Source organism: Kogia breviceps, chromosome 2 (assembly GCF_026419965.1).
Source record: "Kogia breviceps isolate mKogBre1 chromosome 2, mKogBre1 haplotype 1, whole genome shotgun sequence".
Classification (NCBI taxonomy): Eukaryota; Metazoa; Chordata; class Mammalia; order Artiodactyla; family Physeteridae; genus Kogia; species Kogia breviceps.
Genome location: NC_081311.1, coordinates 122,583,495 through 122,606,581, shown reverse-complemented (window position 1 = coordinate 122,606,581; position 23,087 = coordinate 122,583,495). Strand labels below are relative to the sequence as shown.

Here is a 23,087-nt window from a genome sequence, read left to right as displayed (position 1 = left end):
TACTGTTATGATTTCAGTTTGTATTTCTTAGGAGTGGAATTGAACTTCTGCATACTAGCCAGCTATTTGCTTTTCTTACTCATGCTCTCTTTGACTCTGAAGCTATGTATGACTCAGGAATCTGAGCACGGGATGGCCAGGATGGTGAGCTCTCTTTTAGCAGGGACCTTTCATCCTGTGCCCTGCGCACCTGGCCACTGGTCCTGGGCAGGGGACGAGAGGAGAAACAGGCGTGGTGAGGTGAGAATAAAACTAGGGAGATAAAGATGGCGTAGTTAGGACGATCCAGATTCCACTGCCCACAGGACAGACACAGCACCCGGAAAACCCCCGCATTCCTGCCGGGGAATCCCCCCGACCTCTCTCCAGCTTGATTTCAAAAGTTGCGAAACTACCGAGGGCGTCCGGACAGCAGCCGCCCCAGGTCCGGGCTCTCATCCCGAGGCCCCGAGGCCCCGAGGCCCCGAGGCCGCAGAACCGCAGGGTGGGGTGGAGGGGCTGTCTCCAAACGAGCGGGAACAGAAAACCGAAAGCAAAACCCGTCAGCCAGCTCCCGCCGCCCCGCCCGCGCTACGCTAGCTCTGGGCCCCGCTGGCCGCCGAGGGCGCGTCTCAACTCCGCCATGGCAAGTTGCTTTTGCTTTGGGTTTTGCAGGGCGGAGTGGTCCTCGTCCCGTCACCACGGTCCCCCAGGAGGACGCGGAACCGGGCAGGACGGGCGAGGGTGCGGGGTGACCGGGGAGGCATGGGGAGGGACCCCGAAGGCAAACCTAGCCGGGTCTTTCTTCACCTGTACGGGTGGCGCTTCCGCGCGCTCCTGAAATTCACCGCAGGCCAGCTGGAAAGGCACGCATCGCTGCGGCCTACTCCGGTACCTAGTGCCTGGTTGTCAAGGACACAGCTGTTTGGTCGACGAGTGGCCTCGCAGCCTGTGTTAAGGCTTAACTCTTGTCCTGCCACACTTAGGGAGCAGGAGAGGAGAGGATTGCCCAGAAATGGAGGCCACCGTTTCCTTTTGTAAAGGGCCAGCAAAAAGGATTCGAGCCAAGGACACAAGTTGGGAAAGCAGCCTGACGTCTTAGCGGGAATTCTTTTCTCTTGTGGCCTTAGTTCTTTCTCCAGACACAAAGGGTTCTGTGTTGTCACCATCTTTTCTGCCTAGCAAGAACAGTTAGCAAATTTAAGATTTAAGCTTCCGTGTACTTTGTATCAAGCGCTTAACAGCAGTGGCAGGGCCTTCAATTCCCAGTCAGAAGTGCCCAAGCAGTTGTGAAGTGCAAGTGCGATTTTGTTTACCGGTGGCGGTAAAGGCAACGTGAATGAAAATAGACGCCTAATTTTGAGAAAAGGAATGTAAGCGAACGCAGTGAATAAATTTAATTATCTCTCCCAAGTGCTTCACTTACAAAAATAAACTCACAGTTTATCTTTTTATCTTTTTGTTTTCTGATACTATGGTCAAAAGTCTCTTACATGTATCATTGATGCAGGGAAATTGCCATCATTTTAATACCTGCTGACCAAAATGCTGCTCATTTTCAAAATTCTGTATCTCCATATGGTAACTCTTGAAAGGGCTATCTCCAAGACCTCTCTTTTTCTTCTTATCGGTGGGTAGAAGAGATTAATAGCCATCAAGGAGAAGTTTCTTTGATTACAAAGATAAATGTAGACATTTGAATAAAGAAATATGGCATTAGTATTGATGAGGGCAGAGGCGGAGTAATATTTTCCAAATTTAAATTGATTTAAAGATTTTCTTTGACACTGATGAAGAAAAGGAAGCTAATTCACCAGCCACTTATCCGTAGAGGTTGGTGTGGACTGTTAGAGCCAGATGTATAGTAAATCAAGATATCTCATGTGAAACAAAAATCCCCTTAAAAGTCTCAAAAATCTGTCATTTTTTTTTTTTTTCCTTTTCTAGAAAGAACTATTTTGGGATAATTACATCTTACCACTTGGGGCTAGGATGGAAGAACACATTTTTATATTTTTATTGTTTCCTGTGCAATTTATTTGTCCCTGAATATTTTAAGAAACTGTTTTCCTCCATTAAAAGTACCCCCCGGGCTTCCCTGGTGGCGCAGTGGTTGAGAATCCGCCTGCCGATGCAGGAGACACGGGTTCGTGCCCTGGTCCGGGAAGATCCCACATGCCGCGGAGCAACTAAGCCCGTGAGCCATGGCCGCTAGGCCTGCGCGTCCGGAGCCTGTGCTCCGCAACGGGAGAGGCCACAACAGTGAGAGGCCCGCATACCGCAAAAAAAAAAAAAAAAAAAAAAAAAAAAAAAAAAAAAAAAAAAAAAAAAGTACCTCCCACAACAAAGAGTCCATAATTATTACGAGTTTCCTTTTCAGGAGACACTACCTTTGCTTTATATGTCTCAATATGAGCCATTTTCACTCTCCATTCCTCTGTCCCTTTGCTTTTGCTGTGAACTCTTTTGCATTTTTAATTGAATTTGACCATTAGTTAAAATTCGACCTCAGCCTTCAAGGTCTCTCTTTCATGAAGCCTTCTTTGACTGCTTTAGCCAGAATTAATCTTGCTTCCTAATTCTAAATGACCTTTATTGTGAATGGTCCTGTATCCTTCTCAGATTTTGGGGTGTTGATCTGTTCTTCTTGTAGAGGAGTAGACCTCCCTCTTTTTTGTGCCTACCAAGCTCTGTTGAAATGATTTATGTATGTGCCTGCCTCCTTCTCATCCGTAACTTACAGTCTCTTTTTGTGTGTGTGTTAGTAATCTTAAGGCCCATTCAGGTGCCCTGCACATGATAAATGCTCAGTAAATTTTTATGGTGGAACAATTTCAGGGTGAGGGGTGTGCTTTATGTCTTCGTATGTGTCATCTTTGGTACCCAGCATATTGCCAGATATAGAACACCTGCTTCATTAATACTGTATTTGTTAATTGATTGACTAATTGACAAGACACTCTATATTCTAAGAAATGCAGGTACATTTTTGCTGCCTTATTTTAATAACCATGAGCTGAAAAGTCAAAGGAGATGCTGAGAGAGTGCATATCCTGGGGGTGGTAGTCATTGACTTCAGGCATTTTCTATTATTGAATTCCTGCTATGATAAATGAGGATTTCACTCAAGTAACCTCTGACTTCTCTCACTTTTCAAGCTTGAAAGTTTTAGAATTATTAAAATTCTCCTGTGGACTATTTTTGTAACTTTCATAATATACTTAAAAATTTTGATGGTATTACATGATTTTCAGTAATACAAGTATAGATTTTTCTTTCTATCTTTTTTTTCGTAGCTTCTGTTAGTTTTGCCTTTATTCTTACATTGACAGGGTTGAATGTTTCCATTTTATTCGGTAATCATATTTAAGTCTTTGGTATTTTGAAGATTTAACAGAATTCGTCTAAAAGATAAAAACCAATGAGAGTGTCTATATTATTATGCAAACAGTAAATACTGTTTACAGCAGGGCCTAATAATAGTGTGCTGTGGGCCTTCCCTGGTGGCGCAGTGGTTGGGAGTCCGCCTGCCGATGCGGAGGACACGGGTTCGTGCTCCGATCCGGGAAGATCCCGAATGCCGCGGAGCGGCTGGGCCCGTGAGCCATGGCCGCTGAGCCTGCGCGTCCGGAGCCTGTGCTCCGCAATGGGTGAGGCCACAGCAGTGAGAGGCCCGCGTATCACAAAAAAAAAAAAAAAAAAAAAAAATAGTGTGCTGTGAATACTTTTTCTCCTTTTGGTCCAATGTCATGTGTATTTTTACTTTTTCCACTTACTGAAAAATGTTCCTTGCAGCTGTGTCAAATAGATTCTCTTTTTTTGGTGTTCTATAATTTACTGAAAACATGCACACTTTAATTTACTTATGATCTTTAGGCTTGGGCCCTTTCAAATGCCAGAAAGTGGAGGGGGAGGGGGGTTGCTCTGGAGTGCCAGCACCCATACTAGCAGGTCAGATTCTCCCTAGAGTGTCCATTCAGTTTTGTTTTGCTGCTGGCTTTTCAACTAATCTTTCTGGTTTTGGTCCCTTTTTTCATTTCTGAGGTTCTGCCATGAAAGTTGTCACCTTTCCATTGCAAGCCCCTTTTCTTTATTCTGGATTCCCTCTGTCTTATCCTTCCACATACTTCTGTATCTTTTCCGTCTTCAAGAAATTGTTGAAATCTCCCCTGTGCTGCTGATTGCTCCCCTTAATTGTGTTTATTCTCTTTTTTATTCTTCTACTTTCATTTTTAGATGCTCCTGAGTTAGATTGGACTCTTTGTGTGTGCTTAGACTGTTTTCTTGATCGGGGAGGTCAGAAGCTGTTTGCCTATCCCCAGTGAAGTCTTACTCTGAGTATATAGAGTCCGCTGAACTGAAAACCGAAACATCTTTATGGTCTATTAACCATTACTTGGACCTGTGAGACATCCTGTCCTTCCTGGGGGTAATTTAGGATAGATTATGTCTGAGCTCTGGTGTAATCAGGCTGGACTACCTATAAAAGCATTGGGAGAAGTTTATAGGTCCACTCCCCTAAATGAGCTGGGGAACAAATTAAAACCTTAATACATGAGGTTCACAGAGAGTGAGCCCAGGGAAGGATCTACTTGCACTTGGTCATCTCTTCCCAGGGTGGTACAATCTACAATAGCATGTGCTCTTAGTGGTTGAATTCTATTTCAGATACGTTCTGGAAGGCAGGGTTTACTTCACTGTAGGTCCAATGTTATTGCCAGGGTTTTATTTTTTTATGGTGACTTTTTCCTAATTATACCAAAAAAAACCAAGAATGTGTTTTTTATTACCTTATGTACTTTCAACTCTACAATCAAGAAAACATACAGCCAACTCCAAACTACAAAATTTTGTGGTTAGCTTGACTATTTTTTTCTTTTTTAACATCTTTATTGGAGTATAATTGCTTTACAATGGTGTATTAGTTTCTGCTGTATAACAAAGTGAATCAGCTATACATATACATATATCCCCATATCTCCTCCCTCTTGCTTCTCCCTCCCACCCTCCCTATCCCACCCAGCTCGGTCACAAAGCACCGAGCTGATCTCCCTGTGCCATGCAGCTGCTTCCCACTAGCTATCTATTTTACATTTGGTAGTGTATATATGTCCATGCCACTCTCTCACTTCATTACAGCTTACCCTTCCCCCTCCCCATATCCTCAAGTCCATGTTCTAGTAGGCATGACTCTCTTTGAATTATGGTTTTCTCAGGGTATATGCCCAGTAGTGGGATTGCTGGGTCGTATGGTAGTTCTATGTGTAGTTTTTTAAGGAACCTCCATACTGTTCCCAATAGTGGCTGTATTAATTTACATTCCCACCAACATTATAGGAGGGTTCCCTTTTCTCCACACCCTCTCCAGCATTTATTGTTTGTAGATTTTTTTTGATGATGGCCATTCTGACAGTGTGTGGTGATACCTCATTGTAGTTATGATTTGCATTTCTCTAATGATTAGTGATATTGAGCAGACTCTCATGTGTTTGCTGGCAATCTGTATCTTATTTGAAGAAATGTCTGTTTAGGTTTTCTGCCAATTTTTGGATTGGGTTTTTTTTTTTTAGGTACGCAGGCCTCTCACTGTTGTGGCCTCTCCTGTTGCGGAGCATAGGATCCGGACACGCAGGCTCAGTGGCCATGACTCACGGGCCCAGTTGCTTCGCGGCATGTGGGATCTTCCTGGACCAGGGCACGAACCCGTGTCCCCTGCATCAGCAGGCGGACTCTCAACCACTGCGCCACCAGGGAAGCCCTGTTTGTTTTTTTGATATTGAGCTGCATGAGTTGTAAGTTTTGGAGATTAATCCTTTTTCAGTTGCTTCATTTGCAGATATTTTCTCTCATTCTGCGGGTTGTCATTTCATCTTGTTTAAGGTTTGCTTTGCTGTGCAAAAGCCTTTAAGTTTCATTTTGTCCCATTTGTTTTTATTTCCATTTCTCTAGGAGGTGGGTCAAAAAGGATCTTGCTGTGATTTATGTCATAGAGTGTTCTGCCTACATTTTCCTCTAAGAGTTTTTTTTTTTTTCTTTTTTTTTTTTGCGGTACGCAGGCCTCTTACTGTTGTGGCCTCTCCCGTTGTGGAGCACAGGCTCCAGACGCGCAGGCTCAGTGGCCATGGCTCATGGGCCTAGCCGCTCCGTGGCATGTGGGATCTTCATGGACTGGGGCACAAACCCATGTCCCCTGCATTGGCAGGCGGACTCTCAACCACTGTGGCACCAGGAGAGCCCCCTCTAAGAGTTTTATAGTGTCTGGCCTTACATTTAGGTCTTTAGTCCATTTGAGTTTATTTTTGTGTATGGTGTTAGGGAGTGTTCTAATTTCATCCTTTTACATGTAGCTGTCCAGTTTTCCCAGCACCACTTATTGAAGAGGCTGTCTTTTCTCCACTGTATATTCTTGCCTCCTTTATCAAAGATAAGGTGACCATATGTGCGTAGGTTTATCTCTGGGCTTTCTATCCTGTTCCATTGATCTGTATTTCTGTTTTTGTGCCAGTACCATACTGTCTTGATTACTGTAGCTTTGTAGTATAATCTGAAGTCAGGGAGCCTGATTCCTCCAGCTCCGTTTTTCTTTCTCAAGATTGCTTTGGCTATTCGGGGCCTTTTGTGTTTTCATACAAATTGTGAAATTTTTTGTTCTAGTTCTTTGAAAAATGCCAGTGGTAGTTTGATAGGGATTGCATTGAATCTGTAGATTGCTTTGGGTAGTATAGTCATTTTCACAATGTTGATTCTTCCAATCCAAGAACACGGTATATCTCTCCATCTGTTTGTATCATCTTTAATTTCTTTCATCAGTGTCATAGATTTCTGCATACAGGTCTTTTGTCTCCCTAGGTAGGTTTATTTCTAGGTATTTTATTCTTTTTTTTTCATTGGTTAGCTTGACTTTTAAAAAAATTTTGATTTAAAAAATTTATATCTTAGGACTTCCCTGGCAGTCCAGTGGTTAAGACTTCCCCTTCCCATGCAGGTGGTCCCTTGTCAGGGAGCTAAGATCCCACATGCCTCTGGGCCAAAAAACCAAAACATAAAGCAGAAGCAATATTATAACAAATTCAACAAAGACTTTAAAAATGGTCCACAAAGGGCTTCCCTGGTGGCGCAGTGGTTGAGAGCCCGCCTGCCGATGCAGGGGACACGGGTTCATGCCCTGGTCTAGGAAGATCCCACATGCCGCGGAGCGGCTGGGCCCGTGAGCCATGGCCGCTGAGCCTGTGCGTCTGGAGCCTGTGCTCCGCAACGGGAGAGGCCACAACAGTGAGAGGCCTGCGTACCACAGAAAAAAAAAAAAAAAGGTCCACATAAAAAAAAATCTTAAAAAAAAATTTATATCTCAGTCTTTTCCTTGTGATTACAATTATTTTTAGGTCTTTCTAAAATCTGACAAATGTTAACCAGTGTTTTCCATTCATTAAAAAAAGGGGTTTCCTTTTTACATTTTAACTCTCAAATTTATAGAGTTTATGCTGGCATATGGTATGAGGCCAGGCTCTAACCTTAATATTTTTTTCAAGTATCTAATCAACTGCAAGAGTGCCTTAATTGAGTAAAATAGCTTTTCCCACTGGTGTGTAACATCGCCTATATTAAGTAGAATCCTATATATTTGAAGAGTATCCTACTGTTGTTTTGCAGGCATCAGTTTTGAAGGTCAAGGAATCCGAAGCTTCTGAAAGAACAATTGTAGTTGCTGGTCTTCCAGTTGGTTCCGTTAATGATCAGTTGCTGACCGTATTAGTGAAGAGTCACTTTCAAGATATTGAGAATGAGGGTGGAGTTGTTGAAGATGTGATATATCCAACAAGAACAAAGGGAGTTGCATATGTAACATTCAAAGAAAAAAAAGGTATTTCCAAATCAAATTTTTGTAATCTTAGAAATACTTCTGTAATGAAATTAAAAATTGAATTTCATTAAAATAATTCATGGGATTGGTAAAGTTTAAAGTGTTTTTTAAAAATAATAATTCTATATTTTTGTAAACATCTTTATTGGCGTATAATTGCTTTACAATTGTGTGTTAGTTTCTGCTTTATAACAAAGTGAATCAGTTATACATATACATATGTTCCCATATCTCTTCCCTCTTGTGTCTCCCTCCCTCCCACCCTCCCTATCTCACCCCTCTAGGTGGTCACAAAGCACTGAGCTGATCTCCTTGTGCTATGTGGCTGCTTCCCACTAGCTATCTATTTTACGTTTGGTAGTGTATATATGTCCATGCCACTCTCTCACTTTGTTACAACTTACCCTTCCCCCTCCCCATATCCTCAAGTCCATTCTCAAGTAGGTCTGTGTCTTTATTCTCATCTTGCCCCTAGGTTCTTCATGACAATTTTTTTTTTTTTAGATTCCATATATATGTGTTAGCATACGGTATTTGTTTTTCTCCTTCTGACTTACTTCACTCTGTATGACAGACTCCAGGTCCATCCACCTCATTACAAATAACTCAGTTTCATTTCTTTTTATGGCTGAGTAATATTCCATTGTATATATGTGCCACATCTTCTTTATCCATTCATCTGTTGATGGACACTTAGGTTGCTTCCATGTCCTGGCTATTGTAAATAGAGCTGCAATGAACATTTTGGTACATGACTTTTTGAATTATTATTTTCTCAGGGTATATGCCCAGTAGTGGGATTGCGGGGTCGTATGGTATTTCTATTTGTAGTTTTTTAAGGAACCCCCATACTGTTCTCCATAGTGGCTGTATCAATTTACATTCCCACCAGCAGTGCAAGAGTGTTCTCTTTTCTCCACACCCTCTCCAGCATTTATTGGTTCTAGAGTTTTTTTTTTTCTTTTTTTTTTTTTCTTTTTTTTTTTTTGCGATATGCGGGCCTCTCACTGCTGTGGCCTCTCCCGTTGCGGAGCACAGGCTCCGGACGCGCAGGCCTGGCGGCCATGGCTCACGGGCTTAGTTGCTCCGCGGCACGTGGGATCTTCCCGGACCAGGGCACGAACCCGTGTCTCCTGCATCGGCAGGCGGATTCTCAACCACTGCGCCACCAGGGAAGCCCTGTTCTAGAGTTTTTGATGAAGGCCATTCTGACCAGTGTGAGATGATATCTCATTGTAGTTTTGATTTGCATTTCTCTAATGATTAATGATGTTGAGCATTCTTTCATGTGTTTGTTGGCAATCTGTATATCTTCTTTGGAGAAATGTCTATTTAGTTCTTCTGCCCATTTTTGGATTGGGTTGTTTTTTTTTTTTTTTATTGAGCTGCATGAGTTGCTTATAAATTTTGGATATTTATCCTTTGTCAGTTGCTTCATTTGCAAATATTTTCTCCCATTCTGAGGGTTGTCTTTTGGTCTTGTTTATGGTATCCTTTGCTGTGCAAAAGCTTTGAAGTTTCATTAGGTCCCATTTGTTTATTTTTGTTTTTATTTCCATTTCTCTAGGAGATGGGTCAAAAAGGATCGTGCTGTGATTTATGTCATAGAGTGTTCTGCCTATGTTTTCCTCTAAGAGTTTGATAGTGTCTGGCCTTACATTTCGCTCTTTAACCCATTTTGAGTTTATTTTTGTGTGTGGTGTTAGGGAGTGTTCTAATTTTATACTTTTACATATACCTGTCCAGTTTTCCCAGCACCACTTACTGAAGAGGCTGTCTTTTCTCCACTGTACATTCTTGTCTCCTTTATCAAAGATAAGGTGACCATATGTGTGTGGGTTTATCTCTGGGCTTTCTATCCTGTTCTATTGATCTATATTTCTGTTTGTGTGACTGTAGCATACTGTCTTGATTACTGTAGCCTTGTAGTATAGTCTGAAGTCAGGGAACCTGATTCCTCCAGCTCCGTTTTTCTTTCTCAAGATTGCTTTGGCTATTCGGGGTCTTTTGTGTTTCCATACAAATTGTGAAATGTTTTGTTCTAGTTCTGTAAATAATGCCAGTGGTAATTTGATAGGGATTGCATTGAATCTGTAGATTGCTTTGGGTAGTAGAGTCATTTTCACAGTGTTGATTCTTCCAATCCAAGAACATGGTATATTTCTCCACCTAGTTGTATCATCTTTAATTTCTTTCATCAGTGTCTTATAGTTTTCTGCATACAAGTCTTTTGTCTTTTTAGGTAGGTTTATTCCTAGATATTTTATTCTTTTTGTTGCAATGGTAAATGGGAGTGTTTTCTTAATTTCACTCTCAGATTTTTCATCATTAGTGTATAAGAATGCCAGAGATTTCTGTGCATTAATTTTGTATCCTGCAACTTTACCAAATTCATTGATTAGCTCTAGTAGTTTTCTGGTAGCATCCTTAGGATTCTCTATGTATAGTATCATGTCATCTGCAAACAGTGACAGCTTTACTTCTTCTTTTGCTATTTGGATTCCTTTTATTTCTTTTTCTACTCTGATTGCTGTGGCTAAAACTTCCAAAACTATGTTGAATAAGAGTGGTGAGAGTGGGCAACCTTGTCTTGTTCCTGATCTTAGTGGAAATGATTTCAGTTTTTCATCATTGAGGACAATGCTGGCTGTGGGTTTGTCGTATATGGCCTTTATTATGTTGAGGAAAGTTCCCTCTATGTCTACTTTCTGCAGGGTTTTTATCATAAATGGGTGTTGAATTTTGTCAAAAGCTTTCTCTGCATCTATTGAGATGATCATATGGTTTTTCTTCTTCAGTTTGTTGATATGGTGTATCACGTTGATTGATTTGCGTATATTGAAGAATCCTTGCATTCCTGGAATAAACCCCACTTGATCATGGTGTATGATCCTTTTAATGTGCTGTTGGATTCTGTTTGCTAGTATTTTGTTGAGGATTTTTGCATCTATGTTCATCAATGATATTGGCCTGTAGTTTTCTCTTTGTGACATCTTTGTCTGGTTTTGGTATAAGGGTGATGGTGGCCATATAGAATGAGTTTGGGAGTGTTCCTCCCTCTGCTATCTTTTGGAAGAGTTTGAGAAGGATAGGTGTTAGCTTTTCTCTAAATGTTTGATAGAATTCACCTGTGAAGCCATCTGGTCCTGGGCTTTTGTTTGTTGGAAGATTTTTAATCACAGTTTCCATTTCAGTGCTTGTGATTGGTCTGTTCATATTTTCTATTTCTTCCTGGTTCAGTCTCAGGCAGCTTCTGCATTTCTAAGAATTTGTCCATTTCTTCCAGGTTGTCCATTTTATTGGCATAGAGTTGCTTGTAGCAATCTCTAATAATCTTTTGTATTTCTGCAGTGTCAGTTGTTACATCTCCTTTTTCATTTCTAATGCTATTGATTTGAGTCTTCTCCCTTTTTTTCTTGATGAGTCTGGCTAACGGTTTATCAATTTTATTTATCTTCTCAAAGAACCAGCTTTTACTTGTATTGATCTTTGCTATTGTTTCCTTCATTTCTTTTTCATTTATTTCTGATCTGATCTTTATGATTTCTTTCCTTTTGCTAAATTTGGGGTTTTTTATTTTAAGGTGTTTTTTTTTTTTTTTTTTTTTTTTTTTTTTTGCAGTACACGGGCCTCTCACTGTTGTGGCCTCTCCCGTGGCAGAGCACAGGCTCTGGATGAGCAGGCTCAGCGGCCATGGCTCACAGGCCTAGCCGCTCTGTGACATGTGGGATCTTCCCAGACCGGGGCACGAACCCGTATCCCCTGCATCGGCAGGCGGACTCTCAACCACGGGGCCACCAGGGAAGCCCTGAGGTGTTTTTGTTCTTCTTTCTCTAATTGCTTTAGGTGTAAGGTTAGTTTGTTTATTTGAGATGTTCTTGTTTCTTATCATAGGATTGTATTGTTATAAACTTCCCTCTTAGAACTGCTTTTGCTGCATCGCATAGGTTTTCGGTTGTCATGTCTCCATTGTCATTTGTTTCTAGGTATTTTTTGATTTCCTCTTTGATTTCTTCAGTGATCTCTTGGTTATTAAGTAGTGTATTGTTTAGCCTCCATGTGTTTGTATTTTTTCAGATCTTTTCCTGTAATTGTTATCCATAGCATTGTGTTTGGAATAGATACTTGATATGACTTCAATTTTCTTAAATTTTCCAAGGATTGATTTGTGATCCAAGATATGATCTATCCTGGAGAATGTTCAATGAGCACTTGAGAAGGAAGTGTATTCTGTTGTTTTTGGATGGAATGTCCTGTAAATATTAATTAAGTCCATCTTGTTTAATGTATTATTTAAAGCTTGTGTTTCCTTATTTATATTCATTTTGGATGATCTGTCCATTGCTTAAAGTGGGGTGTTAAAGTCCCCTACTATGATTGTGTTCCTTTGATTTCCCTTTTATGGTGTTAGTATTTGACTTATGTATTGAGGTGCTCTTATGTTGGGTGCATAAATATTTACAATTTTTATATCTTCTTCTTGGATTGATCCCTTAATCATTATGTAGTGTACTTCTTTGTCTCATAATATTCTTTGTTTTAACCTCTATTATGTCTGATATGAGAATTGCTACTCCAGCTTTCTTTTGATTTCCATTTGCATAGAATATCTTTTTCCATCCCCTCACTTTCAGCCTGTATGTGTCCTTAGGTCTGAAGTGGGTCTTTTGTAGACAGCATATATACGAGCCTTGTTTTCGTATCCATTCAACCAGTCTATATCTTTTGGTTGGAGCATTTAATACATTTACATTTAAGGTAGTTATTGATATGTATGTTCCTATTCCCATTTTCTTAATTGTTTTGGGTTTGTTATTGTAGGTCTTTCGCTTCTCTTGTGTTTCCTGCCTAGAGAAGTTCCTGTAGCATTTGTTGTAAAGCTGTTTTGGTGGTGCTGAATTCACTTAGCTTTTGCTAAGGTTTTAATTTCTCTGTCAAATCTGAATGAGATCCTTGCTGGGTAGAGTAATCTTGGTTGTAGGTTTTTCTCCTTCATCACTAAATATGTCCTGCCACTCCCTTCTGGCTTGCCGAATTTCTGCTGAAAGGTCAGCTGTTAACCTTATGGGGATTCCCTTGTGTGTTATTTGTTGTTTTTCTCTTGCTGCTTTTAATATTTTTTCTTTGTATTTAATTTTTGATAGTTTGATTAATATGTGTCTTGGCATGTTTCTCCTTGGGTTTATCCTGTATGGGACTCTGTGCTTCCTGGACTTGATTAACTATTTCCTTTCCCATATTAGGGAAGTTTTCAACTATAATTTCTTCAAATATTTTCTCAGACCCTTTCTTTTTCTCTTCTTTTTCTGGGACCCCTATAATTCGAATGTTGGTGCGTTTAATGGTGTCCCAGAAGTCTCTGAGACTGTCCTCAGTTCTTTTCATTCTTTTTTCTTTATTCTGCTCTGCAGTAGTTATTTCCCCTATTTTATCTTCCAGGTCACTTATCTGTTTTTCTGCCTTAGTTATTCTGCTATTGATCCCTTCTAGAGAATTTTAAATTTCATTTATTGTGTTGTTTATCTCTGTTTGTTTGCTCTTTTGGTCTTCTAGGGCCTTGTTAAACATTTCTTGTAATTTCTCCATTCTATTTCCAAGATTTGGATCATCTTTACTATCATTATTCTGAATTCTTTTTCGGGTAGACTGACTGCCTATTTCCTCTTCATTTGTTTGGTCTGGTGGGTTTCTGCCTTGCTCTTCATCTGCTGTGTTTCTCTGTCTTCTCATTTTGCTTAACTTACTGTGTTTGGGGGTCTCCTTTTTGCAGGCTGCAGGTTCGTAGTTCCCGTTGTTTTTGGTGTCTGTCCCCAGTGGCTAAGGTTTGTTCAGTGGGTTGTGTAGGCTTCCTGGTGGAGGAGACTAGTGCCTGTGTTCTGGTGGATGAGGCTGGATCTTGTCTTTCTGGTGGGGAGGTCCACATCTGGTGGTGTGTTTTGGGGTGTCTGTGGCCTTTTTATGATTTTAGGCAGCCTCTCTGCTGATGGATGGGGTTGTTTTCCTGTCTTGCTAGTTGTTTGGCATAGGGTGTCCAGCACTGTAGCTTGCTGGTCGTTGAGTCGAGCTGAGTCTTGGCATTGAGGTGGAGATCTCTGGGAGATTTTTCGCTGTTTGATATTATGTGTCGCTGGGAGGTCTCTTGTGGACCAGTGTCCTGAACTTGGCTCTCCCACCTCAGAGACACAGCCCTGATGCCTGGCTGGAGCACCAAGAGCCTGTCATCCACACGGCTCAGAATAAAAGGGAGAAAGAAAAAGAAAGAAAGAAAGAAGAAGATAAAGTAAAATAAAATAAAGTTATTAAAATTAAAAAATAATTATTAAGAAAAAATTATTAAAAATTAAAAAAAACAAAAAACCGGACAGACAGAACCCTAGGACAAATGGTAAAAGCAAAGTTATATAGGCAATATCACACACAGAAGCATAGACATATACACTCACAAAAAGAGAAAAACGGAAATATATATATATATATCGTTGCTGCCAAAGTCCACCTCCTCAATTTGGGATGATTCATTGTCTATTCATGTATTCCACAGATGCAGCATACATCGAGTTGATTGTTGAGATTTAATACACTGCTCCTGAGGCTGTTGGGAGAGATTTCCCTTTCTCCTCTTTGTTCGCAGAGCTCCCGGGGTTCAGCTTTGGATTTGGCCCCGCCTCTGCGTGTAGGTCACCTGAGGGCGTCTGTTCTTCACTCAGGCAGGACGGGGTTAAAGGAGCAGCTGATTCGGGGGCCCTGGCTCACTCAGGCCCGGGGGAGGGAGGGGTACAGATGTGGGGCGAGCCTGCGGCAGCAGAGGCCAACGTGACGTTGCACCAGCCTGAGGCATGCCATGTGTTCTCCCGTGGAAGTTGTCCCTGGATCATGGGACCCTGGCAGTGGCGGGCTGCACAGGCTCTGGGAGGGGAGGTGTGGATAGTGACCTGTGCTTGCACACAGGCTTCTTGGTGGCGGCAGCAGCAGCCTTAGCGTCCCATACCCGTCTCTGGGGTCCGCCCTGATAGCCGCGGCTCGTGCCCATAGCTGGAGCTCCTTTAAGCAGTCCTCTGAATCCCCTCTCCCCGCGCACCAGGAAACAAAGAGGCAAGAAAAAGTCTCTTGCCTCTTCGGCAGGTCCAGACTTTTTCCCGGACTCCTTCCCGGCTAGCTGTGGCGCACTAATCCCTTCAGGCTGTGTTCACGCCGCCAACCCCAGTCGTCTCCCTGGGATCCGACCTCCCAAGCCCGAGCCTCAGCTCCCAGCCCTCGCCTGCCCCAGCGGGTGAGCAGACGAGCCTCTCGGGCTGGTGAGTGCTGGTCGGCATCGATCCTCTGTGCGGGAATGTCTCCGCTTTGCCCTCTGCACCCTGTTACTGCGCTCTCCTCCACGGCTCCGAAGCTTCCCCCGCTCTGCCACCCGCAGTCTCCTCCCGTGAAGGGGCTTCTAGTGTGTGGAAACCTTTCCTCCTTCACGGCTCCCTCCCACTGGTGCAGGTCCCGTCCCTATTGTTTTGTCTCTGTTTATTCTTTTTTCTTTTGCCCTACCCAGGTACGTGGGGAGTTTCTTGCCTTTTGGGAAGTCTGAGGTCTTCTGCCAGCATTCAGTAGGTGTTCTGTAGGAGCTGTTCCACGTGTAGATGTATTTCTGATGTATTTGTGGGGAGGAAGGTGATCTTCGCATCTTACTCTTCCACCATCTTGAAGCTCCTCAATAATTCTATTCTTGAATATAATAGTGGCACAATAGTGTGTTAAGCAAAAATAAATGTGAAAATGTCTCATGATAGTGTTGTCAATAACTGGCAGTCTTAAAGCCTTCTTTTTTTTCTATATTTTAAATCTATATCTTGGGATAAAGGTGATATGTTTTATTGTAGAAAATTTGTAAAATACAGAAAAAAAACCCACAAAGGTATCTATAATCTCACAAAAAAGATAAATACTTGGAGAATTTTAAGGTGGCTTCAGCAATATAATTATACCATTTGCTTCTCTTTGATCAAACCAACAAATGGATATTCTCATATAGTATCTGCTTTATTACTGGGAAAATTGGACTGAAGAAATATGGCTTGGATCTGAGGTCACAGTGAGACATTCTGTTCCCCACCTCCAACCTGACATAAGTGAGGAAGTTGGGTCTTCAGCGCTATTCACCCCTCCAGCCTCATGGATGGGGCAGCCTTCTGTACAGCACAGTGGCTGGTAGAATAAATTGCCAAAGAAAGGTGAGACTCCATGCCACCCTTTTGGAGGTAAAAGTACTACGTAAGAGTTGGAGCAGGGCTTCCCTGGTCGCGCAGTGGTTGGGAGTCCTCCTGCCGATGCAGGGGACACAGGTTCGTGCCCCGGTCGAAGAGCGGCTGGGCCCGTGAGCCGTGAGCCGTGGCCGCTGAGCGTGCGCGTCCGGAGCCTGTGCCCCGCAACGGGAGAGGCCACACAGTGAGAGGTCCGTGTACCGCAAAAAAAAAAAAAAAAAAAAAAAAAAAAAAAGAGTAGTAGGAGCAGAAGAGACCTTGCTCTGCTTGAGGGAAGATAGGGTCCAGAGAGAGATCCAAAAGACTGTGGGTTATCAGTACCTTTATCTCTCACCATTAGTTATGTAATTCCTTCTCAATGGGGATGTTCAGGTAAGGGATGGCGGGAAGGGCTCCTTATTATTTCTCTAAGGGGAACGTAGAAGTTAATAATTTTTTATTATTTAGGGAAATTATTAATTTTGTGTATTGCATTGGTTAACTCAGAGAGAGAAAGAGAGGGCTCATTCATTCATTTATTGAGTGCCTATTACTTTTCAGGCACCATTCTAGTCCTTGAGGTTATACATCAATGAATGAAATAGGCAAAATGTTTTTTTTTCATGAAGCATACATCTGTGGAGAGATAATAAACAAGCCAATAAATGAATATATAATTGTTGTGTGCTTTATTTATTTGCATATTTATATATACTTATATATTTATACATATTAATATATAATATGGTGCTGTAAAAAATATAAAGAAGAATAAAGGGATAGAATGTGATGGATAGTGCTCCTTTAGATAGAGTGGGTAGGAAAATACTCTGTTTAGGTGACATTTGAACAGAGACTTGAATGAAGTAAGGGAATGACTCATGCAGATAAGGAGGAAGAAAATTCTAGGCACAGGGAAGGACTGGGAAACATTCTCTGTGGGGCAGCCCGCTGGGCATTTTGAAGAGCAGTGGGGAGGTTCGTGTGACTGGAGTGGAATGAGGAGGAGGAGAGAATAGGAGATGTGGTTAGATGGGCAGCTGGGACCAGGTTATGTTTAGGAGAACATGGGACAAAGCAAGGTGTCTGGATTTTATTCTATGTGACATGGGAAGCCATTGGAGGGTTTTAAGCAGAGAACTGACAGAATGTGATGGCCTTTTTTAACGTGATCCATCTGGCAGCCATGTGGAGAATAGGAGCTACTAGTCGGTGCTGGTTTTGACTAGGGTGGTAGCAGGGCAGGTGATTGAGAACTGATGGGTGTTCAGAATTTGTAGATGGACTAAGTGTCATTTTCTGAGATGCTGAACACGGGAGGAAGAGTACTTTTGGAAGGGAGCTAGTTATTAAGAGTTGAATTTTGGTCGTTGAGACATCTATTCAGATAATGAAGTAGAAATTTCCACAGGCAGAAGGAAGAAAGGTCGATGTTGAAGAGAGGATTTTCGAGGTGATACATAGAGAGATGATGTCTAAAGCTGTGGAAATTGTTGGCATCACCCAGGGGGTGGGTGTAAGGTTAGCAAAGAGGTGTGAGGCCTGAGGCGGCGGGACAGAGGGGTGAGAGGGGGCATGCGAAAGCCTAGAGAATGGGAAGAGAAGGATAATTAGCGAAGGAGACTGAGCAGGTCAGCCAGTGAATTAGAGGAAAACAAACCAGGACGGTGTGATATCCTGGATTCAGAGAGGTAAAGTCTCCTCATGACCATAATTAACAGAGTGGTGGGGGATTTACTTTTAGGTGTTTGTTATGTATTATATATAACATACAAAACATGCAAGTGTTTTACATATGTATGTATACATATATATGTATAACTTTTTTTTTTTTTTTTTTTTTTTTTTTTTTTTTGCCGTATGCGGGCCTCTCACTGTTGTGGCCTCTCCCGTTGCGGAGCACAGGCTCCGGACGCACAGGCTCAGCGGCCATGGCTCACGGGCTTAGTTGCTCCGCGGCATGTGGGATCTTCCCGGACCAGGGCACGAACCCGTGTCTCCTGCATCGGCAGGCGGATTCTCAACCACTGCGCCACCAGGGAAGCCCCTGTATAACTTTTAATGTGTTAAAGTAGAAGGAAGAACTATGTAAATGCTGAATTTAGAGGAAACAAAAAATCTTAGGTATTTTAAAAGAATTGAACATCTCTATTATTATTAATTAAAAGAATTATTAGTGTATTGTGCCATAAACACTTCTGGTGGCCCTTTTTCCACTTAGTTGCGGAGAATGTCATCAGAAAAAAGAAACACTGTCTAGCAGAGATGGTCAGACCCGCTCAACTCACCGTCTCCCATTTTAGTGAAAAGGTAAGTGTAATGCTGATTATCTGGATCCCATTTCTTCTGCAGAGTATCTCCTCTACGTAGGAGGCACAAACATCCTCATCCCATGACTTCTAGAAAAGAAAGTGCAAACTCTTATTAACCTGAGTCGGTGTTAAAGGTCAAACCTGTGTCTTGAAATTTTTTGTTTATTTCTTGGTCATTTTTATGTTTCTCTCTGACCCTCAATGCTTTTAAAGTGACAGTGAACTTTTATGCTGTCATGGATGATGTCAGGCATCTACCTAAAGACTTCTTTTGTGGGGGAAAAAACAATTAGGATGAACATTAAAAAGGAGCTTTGAAGACACAGTAATGGTGGAAGTAAGAGGAAAAGGTAAAATTCAAAGCATTGGTTTAAAACTTTATTCTGTAAGAAACCTAGGGTTCTGTGCAGCCATCTGAGGAACTTCTAACTTGGAGGGTTCTCTACGGGGACCCCATCCACAGAGCAGAACCAGAACAGTGTATTTCTCTGGGTTCTGCTTAAGACTTTGTTTCAAAAAAGCATTCTGCCTCTGAAAAAATATCTGACCACCTCTATTTAGGGTAATCCAGTGAGAAATGTGAATCCCAAATCGAAAACTGTGGGCTTGATAGGGTTGTGGGATCCGTCTGATGGGCAGCTATGGTGCAAGAAGCCAGCTGTGCTAGGCGGTTGTTGAGGCCTGGTTTAGGGGCTGCTGCAGGGGAGACCGAGAAAGTGGCAGGAAAAGAATGTGTTTATGTAGTCTGCTCCACTAGGTGGTGCTGTTTTAATTTCTCTGTTTAATTTTAGGTCTTCAGCTCTGTGAATGCTGTCCTTGATCTTTCTGTTTTTCGGAGTCAAATTGGTCTGAGAAGTCTGGTAATGGACCTGAAAAGGGAAATCCCAGCTTTATGCTTCAGTCCTTTGGAAGCTAATGGAAGAATCTCTGTTCAAGGATCATTTCTGGCTATCAAGAAGCTCAAAGAATCTTTGCTATTAAAAGCAAGTTCTCTTTTAGAAAAAAACAGGAATAGACAGAGCCCCAGAGGGAGTACATGGAAAAGTAGTCACTCATTAAAGCCACCCAGGTCCTCAACACCTGAGACTATGAGAGGAGAAAGGCTTGTTCTTGACACAGATATTTTCCTTTACCTGAAAAAGAGGAGCAGATTTTATGAAAGCACATTGAAAAAATTTCATGCACTATGTCAAGAGACAGTGGATGGTGAAATTACCACACTTTGTATAAGGAATGCTCAGGGTGGTACTCAGCCAAACAATGAAAAACAGGTAAAAGAGCTCATTGAGAAATATTCACATGCTCTTCACTTCGAGCTTAGAAAGGAGACATTTATTTTGGAAGGAAAGGAAAATAGAGAGAAAAGAAATATTAAGCTGGCATGTGAGCAACTAAGTTCAAGGTACCTTCAGGTTCTGGTTAATTTTTATTATACGCACATTGACATTATAGGATCTTCTTCTGACACGCACTTGTTTAAAAAAGAGGTCATGAAATTAATAAGGCAGAAAGTTAGGTAATAAAATCCTCAGCAATAGTAACAAGAATGGCTGTTGCCTTCCCTTACTGAGCAGTGGTGATGTCATGAGTGATCCCAGCTTTACAGACATTATCTCCTTTAATTCTTTTTTTTTTTTTTTTGGCTGCACCGCACAGCTTGCGGGATCTTAGTTTCCCAACCAGGGATCAAACCTGGGCCCCCTGCCGTGGAAGCGTGGAGTCCTAACCACTGGATGCTAGGGAATTCCCTATCTCATTTAATTCTTGTGACCATCTTTCATCACAGGCATTTCCATCCTCATGTTATAGGGGAAGAAACCAGGATTTGAAGAGGTGAAAACACTTGTCTGAAGTTATCTACCTGGCCATCAGCAAGAGTTAAACCCAAAGATAATATCTAAGGTATAAAACTTTGAAAATTATAAAACTAAATTTAAAGAAACTTCAATTTCTCTGCAACCCCGAATTCTTAGGAAAAAGAGGTAGCTTTCATTCTAACATATAAGAAGTTTGGATGATTGTTATGCCACTGGCAATTTCTTAACATTTACAAAATTTGTGTTTACTCCAAGTAGAATTAGAATCCTAGCAAAACTCACTTGAGAAGCTACTTAGATGGTATTTCCGATGCAGGTAGTCATTACTTGACCAAATCCCATATTAGTATAAGGCTTTTGGACATATAGAACATTTTTACTGCTGCTTACTTAGCCTAAGTGCTTACATAAAATGTTGGTTCTCCTGTTGGAATTATGAAGGGAGTATAGTGTCTATTTTATAATTGTAGTGTAAAATTAATAGCATTTCAGGAATAAGATCATGGATGATAATAACATCAAACACTTACTTGCTAGGCATAATTTTAAGTGCATTACATATCTTTACTCATTCAGTCCTGACAGCAGCCCTGTGAGGTAGGTGCTATCTTTATCCCCCTTTCACCCATGAGGAAACTGGTGCCTAGTGATGAAATGTAACTTGCCCATGGCTCTGATTAGCGAACGGTTCTTCTCCCTTTTGTAGTCTCTCACAATTCTACTTAAACAGTTGAGAAATGTTTCCTTAAAGATGACAGAAGGATTTGAAAATTCTTTACTGAAGGGCAGCCAGAGCTTGTAAGTCATTTGGTTTTCTGCGACTGACCTGCATTTAACTTAGCATTAAGCCAATTTTAAGTACTGGGGACACTGCAGAGACCCTCCCAGGAAAATAAAATGATACATCTTGCTCATCTCAAAGTAAACAAACATGGTTATGATTTGAACTGTTTATATCAGTAGAAAAGCATAAGAAAAATCTATATGCTTTCATTTTTCTTAGCTACCTAAATCCCAAATATGTAAATGATTTCTATTTCTTTAAATATGTTATTTCATTTCTGTATGACTTAACTTTTTGCATGGGAAAATTCTCTTTATATGAAGTGTCCAATAAGGTATCTTTAAAAAGGTGTTTGACTTTCATTTTGCTTCTAGGGGTTTGTCTCAGTCTGGGTCCAGTTGGGAGAGAGAAGGCACCCAGTAATTTGAACAGGGAAAGTTTAATATAAAGAATTGTTAACTGTGACGGGATTGGAATAATGAGGGATTGGCTAGTGAGAAACAGAGAAAACTCTACCAGATATAGGAGTAACAGATATAAGGAGTAGTTTAGACAGAGCACCCAGGGAAAACCTCCCCTGCCCACCCTACAGCCCTGAACTTAGATCCAGACTTTGCCGTAGGGTTTGTGCCAGGGAATCTTGCTGGAAATTCATCCTCTAGGGTACTGGAGGAATCTGTTTAGAAGGTGTTTCTCCAGCGACCCTCCATTACAACATGCCTGAGGGGATTACTGGGGGGAGCTGCTGGTGGCGGGGTGCTGCTGGCCATTTGGTACTACGGACGCTCAGTGCTGGGGAGGCCTTGGGTGTGGATGTTGGACACTAGAGCAGCTGCCCGTGCTGCACGAGCCTAATGCTGGAGAAGCTGCGTGCGCTGCAGAAGCTGCGTATGGGGGAACCTTCCTCTGCCGGGGACCTGGATTCTGAGGACACTGCCAGTTGAACACACTGAAGGAGGAACAAGGCTCTTTCCTCCTTCAGTGCCTCTCCAGCGCCCTCTACTGAGAAAGCTTAATGTCTTGCCAGCTACAAAGGAAGGATAAAGGGCCCAAATTTGTTTTTCCTGAGTAGGCATACAGGATGAATTTAAAGCTGAGTCAATAAATTGATAACTGGCAGTTATATTTGATACCTACCAAGGCTTTCATTATTACCACAAATTTAATACCAATAGAATAGTCTTTCAGGGACTTCCTTGGTGGCACAGTGGTTAAGAATCCATCTGCCAATGCCGGGGACACGGGTTCGACCCCTGGTCGGGAAGATCCCACATGCTGCAGAGCAACTAAGCCTGTGCGCCACAAATACTGAGCCTGCGCTCTAGAGCTCACGTGCCACAGCTATTGAAGCCCGCGCGCCTAGAGCCCGTGCTCCGCAACAAGAGAAGCCACCGCAATGAGAAGCCCTCACACTGCAACAGAGTAGCCCCTGCTCGCCGCAACTAGAGAAAGCCCGCGCACAGCAACGAAGACCCAACACAGGCAAAAATAAATAAATAAATAAAGGGAAAAAAATCCTATTAAAAAAATAGTCTTTCAACAAAGAGCTGGATCAGAATAGTGAGGCTCATTCCTTGACTGGATAGACACTGAATGCTAATTGGTTTATGGGTATGAATGTAGCATCTTCTGCTTGAGAAAATTATGTATTTCAGGTGTTTTACATATTGCTGTTCATTTTAGAGTTCATTTAACAGCACTGTCCTTATAGTATGCTAGTCGTGTAACCAATTTCTATCCTTAATAAAAACTGACATTTTAATTTTCAAAATGGTAGTAATGATTTTTATTACAATTTATTTTTGAAGGTTACTGATGCTCAGGAAGATGATGTGAATTCTATCCTGTTCTAGCCTAAACCCTGTTGTGTGTCTGCCATTGGGAGAAAAACTTATCATTTAACTAGATAATAAGTTTGTACTTTTCAAAGAGGTTGCAGATGGTTAAGAAAGCAATTCTCAAGTTAAAAGAGAAGATGTGGGAGTTTCAGCTTATGATGAAAAAGAAGAGTGGGAGAAAGGTGAGGCATTTTGAGTATGAAACTCATTCAGGGATTTTTGTTGAGCTCATCCTCTGGGTTCTGGAGACAACAGTGGGATGTAAGATAGA

The 23,087-nt window shown here is 41.7% G+C and overlaps 1 protein-coding gene across 1 annotated transcript; it reads left to right on the top strand.

The window, feature by feature from the left end:
• Positions 1 to 314: 314 nt before the first annotated feature.
• Positions 315 to 22,745, top strand: RBM43 (RNA binding motif protein 43). The gene is made up of 4 exons (XM_067025988.1): positions 315 to 625; positions 7,630 to 7,840; positions 18,287 to 18,375; positions 19,169 to 22,745. Exons 1-4 carry the CDS (start codon positions 623 to 625, stop codon positions 19,895 to 19,897), a joined length of 1,032 nt encoding a protein of 343 aa, XP_066882089.1. The 5' UTR covers positions 315 to 622; the 3' UTR covers positions 19,898 to 22,745.
• The last annotated feature ends 342 nt before the right edge of the window (positions 22,746 to 23,087 follow it).